This window comes from Perca fluviatilis, chromosome 4 (assembly GCF_010015445.1).
Source record: "Perca fluviatilis chromosome 4, GENO_Pfluv_1.0, whole genome shotgun sequence".
Taxonomy (NCBI): Eukaryota; Metazoa; Chordata; class Actinopteri; order Perciformes; family Percidae; genus Perca; species Perca fluviatilis.
In genome coordinates, this window is record NC_053115.1 from 22,141,966 (window position 1) to 22,160,945 (window position 18,980).

The following is an 18,980-nucleotide window of genomic DNA, read 5'->3' on the forward strand; positions in this document are numbered from 1 at the left end:
TGCTCCCGTTTCCAAATAAGCGTGTGGGGGGGTCGGAGGTCAAAGCCCACAGGTCACAACCTGCTGAGAGGTGAGGACCCTGCATCGATGATGCAACCAAACGGTCCCTTGCCATTTATATATAGCTAAAGTTGTAGCTGCAGAGTACAAGTGGCTCTCCATGGCATCTCCATGAACACTCCATGTTAGTCACTGTGATTTATATCCTCAGCAACATGTAACCGGGTTAGAGCCGGGACAAGAAAGTCACTCCTGCACAAACTATGGGCTCAGTCCAGAGGTCTGATTTGGTTTGGCTTTGTGTTCCCTCTGTGAACAGGATTGGTCCTGGAGATTATCATATTAAAGCAAATATAGAAAAGTTGCAAATTGCAAAAGCTGCATCTTAAATTTAGAGGAAGTGTTATTTTTACAAGGAGAAATATGATCTGTGATGCAAAGTTACAAATTGCATTTACTCAAGCACTACTCAAACCTGCAAAAATTCTTGACAAGTTATTGTTAGGGATAGCACTGCTGTGATTATGGTCTGACTTTGGACAGTCTATAAAGTATCTATAGTTACAAGTACAACCCTAGTTATAACATAAACTATGGTCAACGCTGCATGGGAATTTCCTTTGATGCAAACAGCTTCAGTGTATTGATGTCCTCATAAACTCATTCTTTAGACTATCACTCTCTGAGCACATCATGTTCTGTGTGAGTATGCAAACCCACTCCAAAGCTGACCTATTATGTGATAGGCCACTGTACACACCAATTACAACTAAAGTTTAAAAATGTTTTTTTGCAGTTATGCACTGTAACATGCTGGTATACAGCTGCAGTCCCTTAGAATGCACAGTAGTGTTTGAAATGAATGTGAAACTGACAAGTTGATAAAATAAAGTCCTTAAATCCCTTCCTCTAATTTTGCAAAGTATGCTTACCAATAAAATATTAGTCTTTTATTCCAAAGAGTGTATCACACTGGATTAATAAACACACCCAACAATAATAAACTGCATATAACCTCTTTTAGTGCTAGTTTGACTCTGGTTACTGGATTATATCATGCAATTGACAAGTGAACTTGACATAAATTTAAAAGGAGCAAAGAGTTCCTTTCACAACCTATGTCTATCTGCTGCTGTTTTTTTAAAGCTATTCTTTCCCTCCCATTATCAGTCAGCGAGAAAAAGAAAAGGTTAACACAGGTTCAATGTTAAAATAATTTGTTTGATCGAAAATCAGTGTGCGAGCAAGTGAGCATGCTGCAGACAGTTTGAGAAACTTTCAGTTCTGAAAGGCATATCCGATGTGACACCAGAGCCATAACAGAACCTGATTGCCAAGGTAACAGGTGAAATAAAGACAATAAGACAAACAGGCAGCGTCTCTTCAAAGTAGCTCTTTCCTGAAACCAAGATGATACTGAGAAAAAACTGACAATTCTAGTCTCGTTTGAGACATTCATAGTCTCATTCAGTGCGTGGGAGTCTTAGAAGCTTACACATAAAAGCTCTTCCACGTAGTGGATGAGAGTACTGACTGGGGATATGACAATTCACCTGTCCTCTCAACATTACTTCAGTTTTCCAGTTTTCATGTTTTGAAACATCAAAAAGCAGTGAAAGAATTCCAATTTTCCAGAGCCCAAAGTTACTTGGGTTTACTTGTGTTGTCACGTGTTAATATGTATAAGTTATTACAGTTGTAAGTTAACTTTCATAACTCATTGGACCATTAAGTGTGTAGTAACCACATGAACTGATGCCCTTAACATGCATTCATATTGGATTGTGGGGCTTCAAAACACATTTTGCATGGTCATGCAGCAAACCATGCGTTATTTGTGCATTACAGTATTTAAACATTACTTTTATACCCTTAACATAAAGTCTTATAGCATAATCTCATCTCTCTTTTTATGCCGTTTGAATCTCCCACACAAAACATGTTGAAATTATAGGGAGTGTTAGTGTCTGTACTCTGTATCATTTTCACACACTGTCTGATGTATTCAACCACCACCTTGAAGTACCCTTGTAAAGTATGACAGCGTCCCGTATTTTTTTTTTTTTGGCCTGCCCACTTGCTAGAATATAATACATGCCTTTGCACTAATATATTTATTGTACACAGGTCACAGACCTATATGGCAAAAATGAAGGAGCGCCTTCAATTAGCGTGACGAAGTGATTCTGACATCGCTATGCTTTCGATGAACAAGGCGGGGGAGAAAGGGGGATGGCACCAAAGTTAGGGGGGGCAGAGATTTTTGGGGGGTTTAGTTGCAGCACGTGGAGAAAGGAGTGGTCTGGGACTGGGAGAATGGAACCTGGGAGACCGAATGGGAGGGAATTGGGGCTCAGATTTCAGTCTAACAGGGGGTAAGGGGCCGGACTGATATTTGGGAATATACGATTCATTGAAGGCAACGGGGACATAAAACTACAGCGTCTGACCCGAAGCGGTCGGTGCTGATTTTCTGCTGCAGGTCCGGGTCCTGCCGCTGGATTCCCCCATTGGTTTTTGGGAACTGTGACTGTCGAATGGTTTGGCTTTTGTAACTGGGAACACACACACTAAATACTGAGAGAAGCCTCCGATATCTTCGCACCTTTCTTTCTCCCTCGCGGGCCCTGCATGTCTAATATTTAGACATGTTCAGCTTTATGGATTCCAGGACTGTACTGCTACTTGTAGCAACCCAAGTCTGTCTATTAACTGTTGTAAGATGTCAAGACGAGGACGACCGTAAGTGACCGTTTTATTTTTGTCAAAGAGCTGTAATGAAGAAAAGCTTAAGTTATCATAAGGTGCATATAGATAGTTATTCTGCAACAGGTTTATCTTTAAGCACAGCACCTGATCTTTGAATAGTTAAGTGCTTGGCTTGGTGCTTGGAGTCATTTGGTTATTCCCTCGCACCTTTTACGCACAGAAAGTCCATGGTTATTTGGATACTCTGTTGCATGAAAAGTTTTCTTGTTGGTGATAGCTGTGGACCTTCTATTTACCAGGAGTGCTGATCTTACGGTTCCTAAAAGGTGTGATAAAACTCACTATATCAGAGTTGTGGACGTGCGTAAAAGTGATGCAATGGATGGAGAGAGTTTACAAAATAACGCGCACAGAGGGTGTTTGTTTTCTTGCTTCTGTGGAGTTATTTTTGATTGAAGTTAATTTATTGTTGCAGTATTTATTCATTCTTGTTAAAGTTTACTTTCTGGAAAGCAAAAATCATAAAGACTCCGATTATGATCCCCTACAGGTGAGCCCAATGCCTTCCCCTACCTCTTTCTTCTTTCTTAGGTTAAGCTGCCAGACACCTGTGGGTGCTTTAGAGGCATTTGACAGGCTCTCATTTTAGCTGCAGATTCACGTAATATCGAGGGGGAGAGGAGGAGGGGATGGGCAAAAAGTGAAAGGTGGTCAGGCTCAGGGGCCTTTGGTGAAAGTGTTCACATTCCATTGCAGTCAGAGAGCATCCAGGCGAATCCTGGCTTGTTGGGGCAGAAAGGTGGACTAATAACTGAAATTTCCATTAAAAAAAGTTTTTTGATGTGATTATTTTAATATTCTCTCCAATAATATTCCTCATATTACCTGCAGTCTTTCTACAGTTTCTGCAGTTTTTTTTTTGTTTTTTTTTTATAAAAGTGGAGTGGGATTATTCATCATCATTATTGAATTTAGTATCCACAAGAGAGTTTTGAGAGTAAAGCCCGCAGATTGGAGCCAGAAATAATGTTCCATATGATTTCAGGATTTCCTTCTGTGTAAAAGATTACCCATAAGCTGTGACAGTCAGCCCAGAGAGAGAGAGAGAGAGAGAGAGAGAGAGAGAGAGAGAGAAAGAGAGAGAGAGAGAGAAAGACAGAGAGAGAGAGAGAGAGAGAGAGAGAGAGAGAGAGAGAGCCAAGGTGCCAGGGATAGGTGATATAAGCGACTTTGTTCTCACAATACACAAAGTCAAGCTTTTAAAGCAAAGAAAATGTGTATTTTCCAAGAAGAAAGAGAAAAAAGGGGGAAAATTCCCAAAGCAACTGCAAGTCTGAGGTTACCTTTTCAGATATATAGTCCCTTGGATATAATGCCCTTTTTTGCTCAGTGTTAACAAGAGGCAGAAATGTATCTGGGAGACACTAAAGTGGTAAAGAGGTCTGAGTGTGACCTTAGCACAGCAGGCTCAATGGCACAAGTCACTCAAATGGGACAGGGGACAGTTCTTTAACTGATATTTGTGGCCACTGACTGAGCGTCCATGTAGATGAGGAGGCCATACAGCTAATTAGATGAGGGTAGAAGGACCTAAAAGTTACTAAATACAATGAAAACAGAGTTGACTCTACTGTCCTCAAAGTACACCTGGGTTCACTTTACAATTTTCATTATTCATTTTACTCCCCTGGAAAACAGTATGGCTGCCAACACATGGGAGAGGGGACTTACAAATTATCCTCAGTGACGAAAAGCTAGCTTTCTATCAACTCTGCAGTAAACTGTGGAGCCCTTGTCCCAGAATATCAGGAGAATCTTTCATATTTGAGCCAATGAAAAGACAGGTGCAGTATTTTGACAGTGCATCCAGGCCTGTAAAACTAAATGTCAAACCTGCAAGATATGTGCATGAAAGCTGACCTTTTTTTCTTCTCTCTGGCATATTTGAATTGGCATCTGACACAGCTATGACTTCCAGATGGGGTTTAAAATGTGCCCCATGTTTATACAAGGCAGTAGTTTGTGAATTGCCCACTCTGTCCCTTTCCAGAAAGACCTCATTCATTGCTGCTGAGGTCCACCAGGTTACCTAGACTTAAGCAGTGCTCAAAGGTAAATATAGCTACTGTACTTGCTCCTTCCCCTCTCACACTCTCGGCAGCCTGAACCCCGAGGCTTTTCTTTTGGTGGGACGACCACTTTCACCCCTTGTGCAGGTTCAGTGGCTGCCATCAGAGCATTTCTTTCAGCAACCTTCTGTTGACTTTTTAGGAAGCTGTCAGACTGGAAAATTGACAGGAATATGGCTAATTACTGAGTTCATTGTTAAATGTTCTTGAGTGGTGTCATTTAGAGCAAGTACAGTACCTGTATTGAAACATGCCCCACCTCCATCACGTTCAGCTATGCTCTCTTTGCCAAGTTGTGGTCTGAAAAAAAAAATCCAAACATTTTTCATTTAGGCTACTGAATGCAAAGTCTGTTTAGGGTGTCTCCCGCAATGTAAACTAGCCCTATTTTTAACTTGTGGAGGAATTTAGGCACATAGTCTGCAGCTCCTATGAAGTTATTGGAGGTTTCCTGCAGGTCTTAGGCCTACTCAGCGCTGATTCTGTGATGTTACATTGCCACCCTGAGGCTTTTTCAGAGGTTGCATGCTTGTGTATATTAATTCAATAACTGGACTCGGTATTGGTTATTGATAAATGGAATGATAGCACAAGATTTCTTTTTGTTTTTAAGATGATTTTTTGGGACATTTTAGCCTTCATTTGATAGTGTGTAGTTGAGAGGAAGACAGAAAATGTGTAGGGAAGAGAGGGGGTGACATGCAACAGAGGTGTAACAGCTGGATTTAAACCGAGTTGTGGTTTAAGTAGACTAGACCTGCAACGATTAGTTGATTAATCGATTAGTCAATCAACAAAACAATAGCCTGCAACTATTTTGATAACTGGTTATTTGTTTTAGTAATTTTTGAATAAAAAAACAGCAAATCTTTGCTGGTTCTAACCTCTCGTGTGTCGATTTGATGCTTTTCTTTGTCATATATAATAGTAAAATGAATATATTTGGGTTTTGGATTGTTAAACTGTTGCTGTATGAAACAGGCAACTTAAATACATCTTTTTTGGGGGCTGTGGGATACTATTACAGATATTTTTTTCACTTTGAAATAATCTATTAATCAGGGAAATAATTGGCAGAATAATTGCTAATGAAAATAATAGTTAGTTGAAGTCCTACGTAGACGCTCCTTAGCCCCTAGGCCATTGTGACACCCCAGAAGATTTTTTATTTGTAGAAATTCTGTTGATAAGAAGTCACTTTGTTGCCATCTCCCATTCTAACCAGCTCAAATTTTGGTTTTGGTTATTGTTTTAATTTGGTTTAAGCTTTCCAACATGTTTAACACTTTGGAGATCCTATTGATGCACTGCATATGTGTTTACCACCTAAACAAAATATGATTTACTTTGCTTTATATTTTTAAGACATTGAATGACTTACAGTAAATACAATAGTTGTTGTTTATGAGTAACACATTGCAGTGACTGCTGTTTGTACCTGATGCATAATCTCCTTTTTCCTCCTACCATCCACCTGCCCGGGCCTCTGTGTGACCCTCTCTATGAACTCACACACAGAGGAGGATGTTATTAGCTGTACACAAGATGGACAGCGCTATAGTGACAAGGACGTATGGAAACCAGAGCCTTGTCGCATCTGTGTGTGTGACACTGGAACCGTCCTGTGTGATGAAATTGTCTGCGAGGAGCTAAAAGACTGCCCAAAACCTGAAATCCCATTCGGAGAGTGTTGCCCCATCTGCGCAGCTGACCAGTCTCCACCCATTGGTCGTAATTTATTTATCTCACACCTCTTCATAAATAAATTACTTTACAAAATCATATTGTTTATTCTGGGGAGAAAATGACAGATGGAGGATTTGGTATTGATCAAAGGTTGGCCATTAACTATAAAACACTTTAATGTACTAAAGCAGGCCTATACTATATGTCAACCTTTGATTTGAATACAGTTTTCTATCCCCAAAGCAAACAAATGATAAGGAATAAATTACAACTGTGACACATCTGACCAGATTTCAGCGAAATGCTACCTCAATGTAATTTTTCCATAGCTGGCTCACCTTGGCCCCATCTTGTTTGAATACTCTCTCCTTCCCTGAGTATCATGAAAACATGTGGGAGTCATTAAGGAAATACCTCAGTCAAGCAGACACGGCCTCACATTTCTACTCTATATCCTCTCTGAGGATTTCTGCAGATCTGATGGCAAGAAAAACTGTGACACTCTACTGAAACTCTGTGAAGGAGCTATTCACCACATTTAAAGCTGCCATTTTCTCCTGAGAAACAAGGTCAGCTTTGGAAATAAAAACAGTTGAGGAGCATAAGTAAAATCAGAAGTGTCACTGTTTGCAATGCATGCTTGTGGATTAAAATGCTTTATAAAATACTTATCCTCCATTAAAGGCAAACTTAGGTGCTTAGTAAGAAGTACGTAACAGCATCATTTTAAGTTATCAACCACCTGAAAATAAGGCTGGCTATCGAAACTCAATACTTTTTTTTACTGACCGAAAAGTGTCCAACTATCAAACACTGCCAAGTGTCAAAAGTTGTTATTCAACATCTGTCAGATTCATAATATTGTTTACTGATTTTGTGATTGGATAGTTCCTGATTTAAATCTCAATTATGCAGATTAGTCAATTTTTGGATTCAAATGCCTTGAACAGCTACTTGAATTTATACAACATTTTACTTTTGAAAAGTTTAGTTTCTTTTGTTAAATGAACATAGGATTTTCTAGACAAATTTTGATTTTTTTCTCCAAGTAAGGTATCAACTGGTATAAATGCTTTGGTATCAGTAAACGTATTGGCACTAGCATCAACAAACAATTCTCAACGATACCCAGCTTTACCTAAAAAGAAAATATGCAAACTCATAATTTATCAATATTGCTACTTAACAACTACTACTTAGAATGCTTTGAAATTTGAAAAACAAAATCCAGCAATGGCCTACATCAGATTTAATGTTCTGAAATTGGCTATTCTAATTCTTTTGCTTCCTACCATTCCTTTTTACCTGCAGCTGCTTTGCTTTTGCTTTAAGCTCTTAAGATGGTGATTTAACCAACACTTTTTCAATCCTGATGGGCTCTTTGGGTACTTCAAATATGATTTGGTGGTGGTCATTAGAGTTTAATTTAGGAAAGTACAATTGACTTTCTGGATATCAGGGAAATACTGTATAACCTTCAGGGATTGTTCTATGTAATAACTGTGATCTGTTTTTTCCCCTCTAACCCGCTTGACCACATAACAGGAGCGCCTGGAGCTAAGGTGAGACCCTGTAGGATATTAAGATGCTCTGTGTGTGTGTGTGTGTGTGTGTGTGTGTGTGTGTGTGTGTGTGTGTGTGTGTGTGTGTGTGTGTGTGTGTGTGTGTGTGTGTGTGTGTGTGTGTGTGTGTGTGTGTGTGTGTGTGTGTGTGTGAGATCATGATGCTGTGTGTGTCAAATGAAGCTGCAGCACCTACAATTAAATCTGTATCTATCCCAGACTCATATCAGTGCTGCAGGAGTGTAGTTTATGGATTTAGATGAGACGCTGATGTGAAAGAGCTTTGCCAGATGGATAATAGTTATTTCCTCCTCGAAACTGTCTGCCGTATCTTTGTGCCTAATAATACTGTAAGGGATTCTTATTTTCAACATTTTGCTATTGACCAGTTTCCTCCCAATTTTGGATGTGATTTGTAAATGGTCTCTTAGAAGCAGTGTAACAGACACGTGTTAAAAAAGACAGATAACTGAGAAAATGTTTGAAAATCTCTTTGTAGTTCTTATCCTCTAATTGCTGTTTTGATGCTTTATCTTTTCAACATCAGGGTCAGAAAGGTGAACCCGGAGACATTACCGATGTAAGTTGACACCACGCAGCACAAAAATACAACTCCATATTTTACATTTGAAAATCTTCATTTGTAAATTGTTTTGGAGTTCCATATTTGAGGTAGAGAACTCTTTTATGCTCACATGAAACACTTAACGGCCCCTTATTAGTAGCCAGTGATGGAGGAAGTATACCGATTCTTTACTTAAGTAAAAAGTAGCAATTTAAAAATACACCAATGCAAGTAAAAGTCCCGCATTAATAAATGTCACTTTTCACTTTCACAAAATTCACTTATGTAATTATTAGCAAAATCTACTTAAAATATCAAAAGTAAAAGTACTATTTCGGCAAAATGACCCGTGAGTGTTATTCTATTAGATGTTATACTATTAGATTATTACTTATGCATTAATGTAAAATTGTAGCAGTTATTTTGAAGCATTTTAAAAACTGTTGTTGTTCTGTGTGTAAAATCTGAATCTGCAAAGTAGAGAGTAATGAATGCTGTCAAATAAATGTACTGGAGTTGAAAGTACATTATTTCCCTCTGAAATGTACTTTAGTTTAAGTATCAAGTAGAATGAAATAGAAATACTCAAGTTAAGTACAATTACTTTAGATTTGTACTACAAGTACAGTGCTTGAGTAAATGTACTTAATTACATTTCACCAATGTTGGTTGCATATTATCTCTGGCTGTGGATGTATCTAAGTATATGTATAGTTTGTAGATTATATAAGTATAATCTTACTATTATGAGATAAATGAAGAATTCAAAGCTTCAATACCACCAGTGTAAGAACGAAAGAAGGTTGAGTCAGAGAGAGAGGAGGCAGGTCTGTTAGCCCACTCGTCAGGAAGACAGCCAAGCACAATAAGGCCTCCATACAATCCTCCATAAAGATCCCCATAGGCCAGTGAAGAAAGAGAGTAAACTCCCTGCTGCTGCTGCTGCTGCTGCAGCGCTGCACCTGGAAATGCTTTACCCCTCTGAGGGAATACAAGTTCATGGCAGGAAATAAGAAGGCATTGTTTATTGTATGTTTCTTATAATGCTTTGCCCGAAGAGATTAGCAATTAACAAGCCTGCTCTGATAGAGAAAGATAATGTTCGTGTGCAAAGAGATCTAAAGCTTTAAAAGGGGGCCTAAATTTAAAGAGTATATAGTTTGTGCACTCCAGCTCCTTCATATGCTTCATTTACATGACCTCAAAGATTATTTTAGACATTTTCTAACAATGTATCTTTTCTCAATGTCTTTCCTTTGTTTGACCAGGTTGTAGGACCAAGAGGACCAAGTGGCCCAATGGTATGCACCAATTTCTGCATTCATAAAGCTTTCCTTTTAAAGCTTTTACAATTTGTGTTATGTATTAGTGAATTCAAGATAGAAAGATACTACATTTACAGTAACCATACTGGTATGACATGTAATTGTCAGTTGCAGTGACAGGAAATTAAATCTGATCTGACATAACAGTAGCAGAGTTCATAGCAGCTCACATGTACATGAGATAACACCTGAAGTTACTGACTACTTCACTGTCTCCCGTTCACCAGGGCCCACCAGGAGAGCAAGGACTCCGCGGAGCGAGAGGAGATAAGGGAGAGAAGGTCAGTTTGAAAAAGAAAAAATAATTCACTCCCCTTTCTTGTTATTTTCACACCAAAAACTAGACCCACAGACTGCTACAGTACTACAGTATATCCTATTGTATCTGATAGATTTAGGTCTTTAGGAGGGCGGATGAGGTATCTGCTATAGCTTACAGGTTTGCAGAATGGTAGCCTTTCATTGAGCAGCTCAGTCTAACTAGTCATGGGTCGTTTCCATTAAGCAGTGTGGTCTGGGTTGTTTAAAGTGGGACTGTCGGAGACTCATAATGTAAACCTGTGCTTCTCTCTGAGGCCTCAAGTCTGTCAGTGTGGGAAATCAACGTCGCCACACTCGCCAGGCTTTGATCATTGCATTAATGTAACAACACTTGGCTGTAATCATGGCTGCAGGCGAGGAGTTTATGTCTTGTAGTTTTCTTGTTTATGCAAATATAAGCACAAAAGCTGGTTGACTTTTGGCTAGCAGAGGTTGAGCAGTACATTTGTTCAGCACATTCTTTGCAGAGGATTCCCTTGCAGGGTAATTTGTCACTACATGCACAGAGGTATGCTAGGTAATCTGATTTGGTCTGATGAATCATCAGCATGCTCTACAACCTCTGTATCAAGTATTAAAGCTCATTTTTCAGGGTGTTCTTTTAATACCCAGTTTGGTTCAGTTCAAAAAGACAAACTTAAGTCCTGATGGATCTCTGGTGTAGTGGAGTTTACTTGTGTAGACCGTCGGTGTAGTTTGGAGAAGCATTGTTGCTGTCAACGGTTTCTGACTAATGTACTCCAGTGGTGTGTCACCTGCCAGCAACTGTGTAATGATTTATCCAAAGTACTACTCAGTTTAAATATTGGCATAATGGAATGAACTTAATCAATGGTGATGATTATTATTTAACACTTTGCTGTACTGATAATGTATATTAAAGTCATTGGTATTTGACTTGATGTTTTTAAAGTTAATATAACAATAAGATCACAACAAAACTGGATGATTTTTACACAATGATAAAACTTGAATTTGTGTTTTAGATTCAATTGGTGGTATTAAAAGTCTTTTGTTTGATACTGTTTTCTCACATTTATGGATCAAATGCTCAGATTTGACTTTTTCTTAAGAGTTTGCATCATTTGTTCATTTCAGTATACATATAAGAATCTGGGTGATCATTTGGTATGAGTACTCACTATGACCTAAGTTTGGGTCAGCAACTTTTGGGTTTTTGTCCTTGTAATACATTTCATTTATTTGAATATTATCTATCTATTTCAGGGAAGCCCTGGTCCCCGTGGTAGAGATGGTGAGCCCGGCACCCCCGGAAACCCCGGCCCCCCTGGACCTCCAGGACCTAATGGACCCCCTGGCCTTGGTGGAGTAAGTATCCCATGACAAGAAGGGGTGGGTTAGCATTCACTGCAGACATAGGAGCTGACAGGTTGAACACTGATGCAAGGCCAAGAATGGGTGGAATAAGCAGAGAGAATGGGAAAATGGAGCAAGGAAAGAATCCAAGAGCACAAAAGATGTGGGAAATTGCTAGCATTGGGAGGAGGCAGAAAGACAACGACGAGTAAGTGCAGAGAGGGAGAATAGATCGAATGCCTCTCATTCTTTGTAGGAGAAAAGGAGGGAGGAGGTGGATTGAGGGGAGGGAAGGGGAGGTGGAAGGGCAGGAGGTAGTATGATAGACTTGGGGAGGGGAAGGAGCTTTTGGGGGGGAAATAAGGAGACTCTTTGTGAAGGAAAGAGAGATGAAAACTGTTCACATGCCCCCTGTCTCCCCTCTGTCTGCATCAGGATTCACATAATAAGCTCTGCTGCTCACAATCTATTAAAAGCAGATCCTCTCTCCTCTCCAAAAGGACACAGCATACTCCAGACTCTACAGATAAATGACATTTGGCTTCCAAGATAAATACATTAATTGTGCATCATAGACACTGAAACCAAACCTGTAAAGTTGGTGCCAGCTGAAGTACTTATTCTTATTCATTTTGTGTTGGCCTTTCATGTATTCCAACCAGATGCTTTACCCTGCAGTCATTCTGACATCCTGACCTTAAACGTTTTTTAATTTCACAGAGTTGTCTTAAATGTATATAAAAAAGGCACTTAAACAACCTTTGCATATCTTGATAAAAATCGTAATGATCTATTTTTTCTGCCTTTTCCAGAACTTTGCTGCTCAGATGGCTGGTGGATTCGACGAGAAGGCTGGCGGCGCACAGATGGGTGTGATGCAAGGACCAATGGTGAGCGAGCGATGATGAGACCTTTTTACAGCTGGCTGCAAATGTATCTGCCTGGATGTTACAGTCTTGACAAGGGTTAGGTGCGAGGAGAAATGATTATACACCTGAGGACCCAGGTTAAAGATCTGTGCTGACACGCATCTGCCCTTTGAACAAAACTCCAACCAGTTCCCCACCAGTTCTGGGGGTGTGATGTTTTGTGGCTGACCCTGCACTTTTACCATTCTGGAGGGGCACAAACAACTTTTTTAAATGAACCAGACAAGCATCAGATGGTTATCAAATATAAACTATGAGATGGACACATCTGATCATCATCATCATCATCATCATCATCATGATCATCATTCTTCACCAGGAGAGAAGATACTCATCTAGGATTTGAAATCATCAATGATGGGAGGAGACAACCGATTCAAGACTTATCCCCCCACCCCCGCCTTTTGTTTATGAAGGAAATTAAGAGATAAAAAGTCAGACCCCCAGTGTTGGAGACAAGAAACTACACAGTTCTGGGTCCTGATGGAAAATAAACACCTCACTTGGAGTACAGAGGGGGAATTTTAAAAATTGAGGAAACAGCCATTGATCATCATTACATTTCAAGCCCATAAAAAAACCTCATCTGCTGTTGGGTAGCTGGAATGGCAGCTTGCCCGGGATGGAGAGAGGAGCACAGTGGGAGCTATTTTGGTTTAGAGAGCCGCAGAGAAGCTTGGCAGAGTCTCAGCCAAGCAGAGGCCTGAGAAGCCAGGAGGGGTGGGAGGCGATCAGATCCCCACAGCTAGCAGCAGTCTATGTGGCTTCACTCTGACTTACTGTCCTTCCACATCTGTCTGAGTGCTCACCACAATACTGGGCCCTTTTGAAGCCGGCCCACGTTTACTTTGGCGTTTGCCAGCCTGCTGGGGGTGAGAGCAATGAAGGAATAAATTGGCTGATGTTAAATCACAAATCAAGCTGCTTATATCCTATCCGTAGACCTACATGCCAAACACTCAAACAACGTCCATACTGAAATGTTTGCACACACATATAAGCTTGCATGTCTCTCAAACACACATTCAAAAGTCCTGAAGATATAGAGCCCCATTGATACGTTTCTACCCGATGTGGTAAAAGGCTTCCTACAACCACTGAAAGGTGACTTTCATTCCTTTCTGAAGATCACTGTGCAGCACTGTGACGTTTTCTTTGGCTGCCATCCATTTTTTTTAACCATGGTGCTAAAATGTGGGTTTTTAAAAGCAAGCCCTCTGAAAGAAATATGGTTTTATCCAAGAGGAAAAGCTGGCACAAGTAATATGAATCAATACTGAAGCTTTATTGCCACCAACGCTTACAGTCCTGCTGTTCCTTGTAAAGCATTTCAAGTGTGTGTGTGCGTGTGCGTGTGCGTGTGCGTGTACGTGTGCGTGTGCGTGTGCGTGTGCGTGTGCGTGTGCGTGTGCGAGATAGGAAGGCAGACAGTGAGAAAAGGCAATAGGGATTTGGCTCATCACCTCCACAGAATGTGATTTTCTCTTGTTGAGCAGTGATGCATGAAGTTCAAATAGAAATTACTTTGGCATGGGAATCCAGCCAGAAGCAGATTAAGGTTTAGTCAGAAGTTAGTTGAAGAGATCTCACCTCCTGTTTTGATGGCTACAATCTAACATTCAGGGATGAAGCATTACTGAAACAGTTCAGTTTTATGTTGTTTTTCATTCCAAGTGTAAGAAGTCATGTAGAGTTCAAACACTCCTCCTAAGAGTACAGCACTACGACTGGTGACTTTTGAACTATAGAAACACACAACAGGTGGGAAACAGAGCAAGAGAAACTCTAAATGCAGCTGAGGAATTTCAAACGATTTATGGATTTGACAAGTAGAGTTTTGTGTAGCTTCAGGGCAAAGCAGGTGATTTTGTGTTTTTAGCTTCTGATAGAATTCAATGAGTGAAAATGTAGTCCTTTCCCCTCAACAATCTTAGAATTGTATTTATGAATGTAAAAGAATAATTGTGCACTAGTGTTTTATGTGTTTGTGGAGTTTAAACAGTGTGTATTTGTGAAGGATGTGATTATATGCCATTAGCCTGATGTTGTGTCTCTTGTCTCTTGTCTCCCCCTCAGGGCCCTATGGGTCCCAGAGGACCACCTGGCCCCACCGGATCACCTGTAAGTACCTCCTATACGCCTCAGACAACACACACGCCAGGTGCATCTGTAGAGGAGATCCTGTGTTCAGCCACAGACAGGCTAGGCTAAATCTCATAATAGTAATGTGCTTGATGCCGTGTACATATTGTCTACCTCACCCGAGTGTGTTTAATAACAATGATGACCCCAAAATGGCCAGTGACTTTGCAAACTCCAACAAGGCTGTCAGAGATAAATGTTTATACACAGTCCTGTTTGAACTGCTAGTGTCTGCTGTTTTTTTTTTTTTTTTCCGGAGGAAGGTGGCACACAGAGAATACTTTAGTCTCACAGCTGCAGGCTGCGGGGCTTTTTCCTTTGCCACAACCCATACTGTAGTAGAACACCTGACAATTTACCTTTCATGGAGTCTACTGGGCTTATATGCTGCCTTTTTCTGCTCTTGCCCGCAACCAAGATCTACCTGAAGCCCTTTGAGTCCTCCCAGCCTCCTGAGTAAAGCTATTATGTCGGAGGCAATGCCAGCTGACATGCCTCAACTTGGTGGTTTAATCACCCTGAGCCCACATTTGAAGAGACAGATTTTCTCCTTGGACACCTTTGACTGCTTTTAGAAAGGATTTGAACAGGGTAGACTTTCTCAAAGGAGATAACATGACATTTTTAAGGAAGTAGTACAGTATGACAATGTAGACAAACAGCCATAGACAGACAGTACAGTGTACAGTACTATAAAGAAGTACTTTTTTGAAATAATTGTTGGTTTAGTTTGACTCAATACTCAGTACGCAACAGGTGTATTTGTACTCTGCATTGCAATTCAACTAACCTTTCATTTTAAAATGTAAATTAAAATATGCAAATTAAACATATTCACTACATAACCATTCCGTGTAGCCTTTATATAACGGTTGTTACACAATAACAGTTGTCATTACAAGTAAGATGTATAGCCACGACTGATTTATTTTCACTTTCAGTTGTTCTGACTGATTTCTTTCTTTGATTAATGGATTATTAATTCATTGTTTGCTCTATAAAATGGGTTGATAAAGTGCAAGTTCACATATTCAAATTGCTTGTTTTGTCCAACCAACAGTACAAAACCCAAATATATTCAATTTAATAGAAGAAGAAATCTCATTTGAGAAGCTGGAACCAGTGAATTCTTTGGTCTTTTTGCTTAAATTATTTAAATGGTAATTTGATATTCAAAATAGTTAAGTAATTAATAAATATACTAACTGTTTCAACTCTAGTACATTCACAGTATGTTTTTTATTTATTTAGCCATTGTTTTAGGCACTGCATATAAAAGGTTTCTCTCTGATCAAACAGCCTCTCTCTTCTTTCTACATCCCAGGGCCCACAAGGTTTCCAAGGCAACCCAGGAGAGGCTGGAGAGCCCGGACAGTCTGTAAGTATCCTACTGGTTTATTATAAATACTTGCTCTATAGCCTATAAACCTCCTGTCCTTTTTTATCTTCCTCTTTTCTTCTTTATGTGGAAACTTCAGTCACTGCTACCTCACTTTAGCTATAAACTGCATTTCCATAAAGTCTCCTACTGTAACACTTTCTAACCTTTCCTTGCTCACCGCTAAGTTCTACATCCATCTCTACCAGCCAGCTCCTTTAATTAGAACATTTACAGACCTCTTCAGTCAATGTTCACAATGCTCAAACCCAAATCTGTGTGAAGCCTTAACTGGCCTTCTGCTGTTGTACTCTCTTCTTTGTAGGGAGTAGATTAGCAGTTTTCTGATGATTTTCTTTTTCTTTCTTTATTCATCTTCTCCAGTGTTTGTTGTACCTTTCCTGATAATTCCCTACCCATCACCCAATAACTCCTCTTAGACAGAAGAGCAAACGCATTTTCTTTAGTTTTCATTTTCTATTCTTCCTACTTTTCATTTTCTCCCTCCTTGCTGCCCCAGGTCTACCCCCTCTCTCTACTCTTACTCACCCCTCACTAAGCTTCCAGAACTCAGACTACCCACCCTTCCCCGTCCTTCCCGTTCCCTCAGCAGGTAGACAATGCCGGGTCTCCCCACTGCTGCGTTAATCTGCTCCTGTGGAGTTCAGATATGCAGCCGCTGAGTTGCCTTCTCTTTTAAAAGTGTTCCAGTACATCATTATGTGTGATTAAAATCAAGCTCCTTTCCAGAAAATAACTTGACAGTTGTAGATGGGTGACAAAAGTGTTTGTGAAGGCCAGAGATCATTTTAGCCTTTGAAATCACAAGAGCAGAAAATGACCTTTAATTAGCTAAATCAGATAAGGAGAATTTATTGTTATTCCCAATATAGCAGTATTCCTTATACTGTTACAGGTCAGTGTTTTATTCAACATTAGTACTATAAAGTTGTTTTTTCTACAGTTATACCTGCTTAACTAAAACACAGAGGAAAAAGAGAGAACGGTTATTTAGATGGGAAAATAGTGACAGAACCAATAGACATATAAACATACTGTATGTTAAGTGAGAAAGCTAAGAAAGAAACTGGCAGACAGAAAGAGAGAAAGATTGAAAAATCGGAACTTCATATTAAAGATTTTGGATAAGGATATTTAAGTATTTCTTCCATCTTTGTGGCCTAATCTTGCATATAAACCCTGCTGATTCTGATCTCTACTCAATGAAAAAATACTGTAATTAAGATTTGTCATTATTGTTTAGGGATGTAATTCATTTTATACAAATAGAGGCTCACATTGATGAGAAAGTAATGTTCAATGAATGTCAGATCAGAAAGATTCTGTTTTGATTAATGTGAGCCATAACTGCCATCAGTGTTTTTGATTAATAGTAGTAAACACATTAATCAAAGCTTATGTCAGCGAGTGTAACACAAGGCTGGTTGGAAAGTGAAAGAGAGCAGAAGTTGTCACCACATGCTAAGATATTATGGGTCTAAACTATGCGATGTTGCCCTCTGTTGGTAATGAATGAAAATTTGTGTCTCACCTTTCCTTGTTTTCTCTTTATTAATAGGGCCCAATGGGTCCCCGTGGCCCCCCTGGACCTTCTGGAAAACCTGGAGATGATGTAAGTGTGTCTGTCACAACTTCATAAAACTCTAAATATATTACCTACAAGCAGCAACTCTGACAAAGCTGATACATAGTGAAGGTTACTGTCCTCATATCTCTGTAAAATATCAACATCTCTGCTGAATGTCCTCTAAATGTAATCTAAAAACACCAGAAAGAGAAATAAATGATTGTGTGGCACTTATTTATTGGCACTTATGACTCCACCTTCAGAAATACTGTTTAACTGTGATGATTATCAGACTGTAGGTGAATTATGCTGAGTATTAATTTCCCATGTCTAGCCTTTTGACACATTTACATAATATGGCTCCCCAATTCTGCAATAACACTTACTGTATTTTAAAGCAACTGACACTTGTACTGTATCCTTCATCCATATTACCGTAGGATTAAAAACAATGTGCAAATGTATTTTACATTTCACGATCTATGCTGTTTCAATAAAAAATGAACAGTCCATGGACTTTGGCATATTGGGTTAAACTAACATAGCAACTAGACAGTAATGTGAGACATAACATGTATGCCATTAATACCAAACATTTAGGCCTTTACCATATTCATTGATTTATATATTGCTTACCAGACTGTATCAGTGAGACATAGAAACAATGGATGGATCTTTAACATCTTTTATTGGAAATTTTTAATCTTAGACGGGGTCCTCAGTCAGACAGCAGTATGCTATTCCTGAAATGCTACAACAAACTGTCATATTAATTGATAATTTACCTGACACAGGGAAATGCAATTTCTACTTTTAGCCACATGATGGCAGCATACATGACATGTCACAATTTCTCCACTAGGAGTGCTCATTCTCACTATCACATCAACTACAGCACCGTATTTTACATTTTAAAAAGGAGCACCTAAATGAAATTTCGGGAATTCATTTTTTTTTTTTTTTTTTTACTAATATTTGTATTGAGTTGTTTTTTTAAATATATGTGTGTGTGTGTGTGTCTATGTGTCTATATAAGTGTCAATACATCCCTTCACAATAACATACATATTCAGAATCCTCTCAACGTGTCATTAATAACAACATTCCATCATAGCTTTAGTTCACATACAATAAATATATATTTAATAATAATTATTATATATAAATAATTATCTACATAATTATTATTTTTATAGAGATAAAATAACGTTGCCCCATATCCTGGCAAATTTCATTGTTTGCCCTTTAACATTGTACATAATGTTTTCTGGGTTGCAATATGACTCCTCTCCACCATGAAGGTGGGTGCTTGGATTTCCACTTAAATAA

At 39.2% G+C, this 18,980-nt stretch overlaps 1 protein-coding gene across 2 annotated transcripts in view; it reads left to right on the plus strand.

Annotated features, from left to right (window-relative positions):
• Positions 1-2,405: 2,405 nt before the first annotated feature.
• Positions 2,406-18,980, plus strand: part of col2a1b (collagen, type II, alpha 1b) — a 48,016-nt gene continuing 31,441 nt past the window's right edge. Inside the window, exons 1-11 of one of the 2 annotated variants that reach the window (XM_039797741.1) lie at positions 2,406-2,742; positions 6,357-6,566; positions 8,070-8,086; positions 8,634-8,666; positions 9,920-9,952; positions 10,204-10,257; positions 11,525-11,626; positions 12,427-12,504; positions 14,620-14,664; positions 16,010-16,063; positions 17,643-17,696. In XM_039797741.1, the coding sequence (XP_039653675.1) occupies positions 2,649-2,742; positions 6,357-6,566; positions 8,070-8,086; positions 8,634-8,666; positions 9,920-9,952; positions 10,204-10,257; positions 11,525-11,626; positions 12,427-12,504; positions 14,620-14,664; positions 16,010-16,063; positions 17,643-17,696 (774 nt within the window). In that variant the 5' untranslated portion in view covers positions 2,406-2,648. The remainder of the gene's footprint in view (positions 2,743-6,356; positions 6,567-8,069; positions 8,087-8,633; positions 8,667-9,919; positions 9,953-10,203; positions 10,258-11,524; positions 11,627-12,426; positions 12,505-14,619; positions 14,665-16,009; positions 16,064-17,642; positions 17,697-18,980) is intronic. The other variant, XM_039797742.1, reaches the window with a different exon arrangement.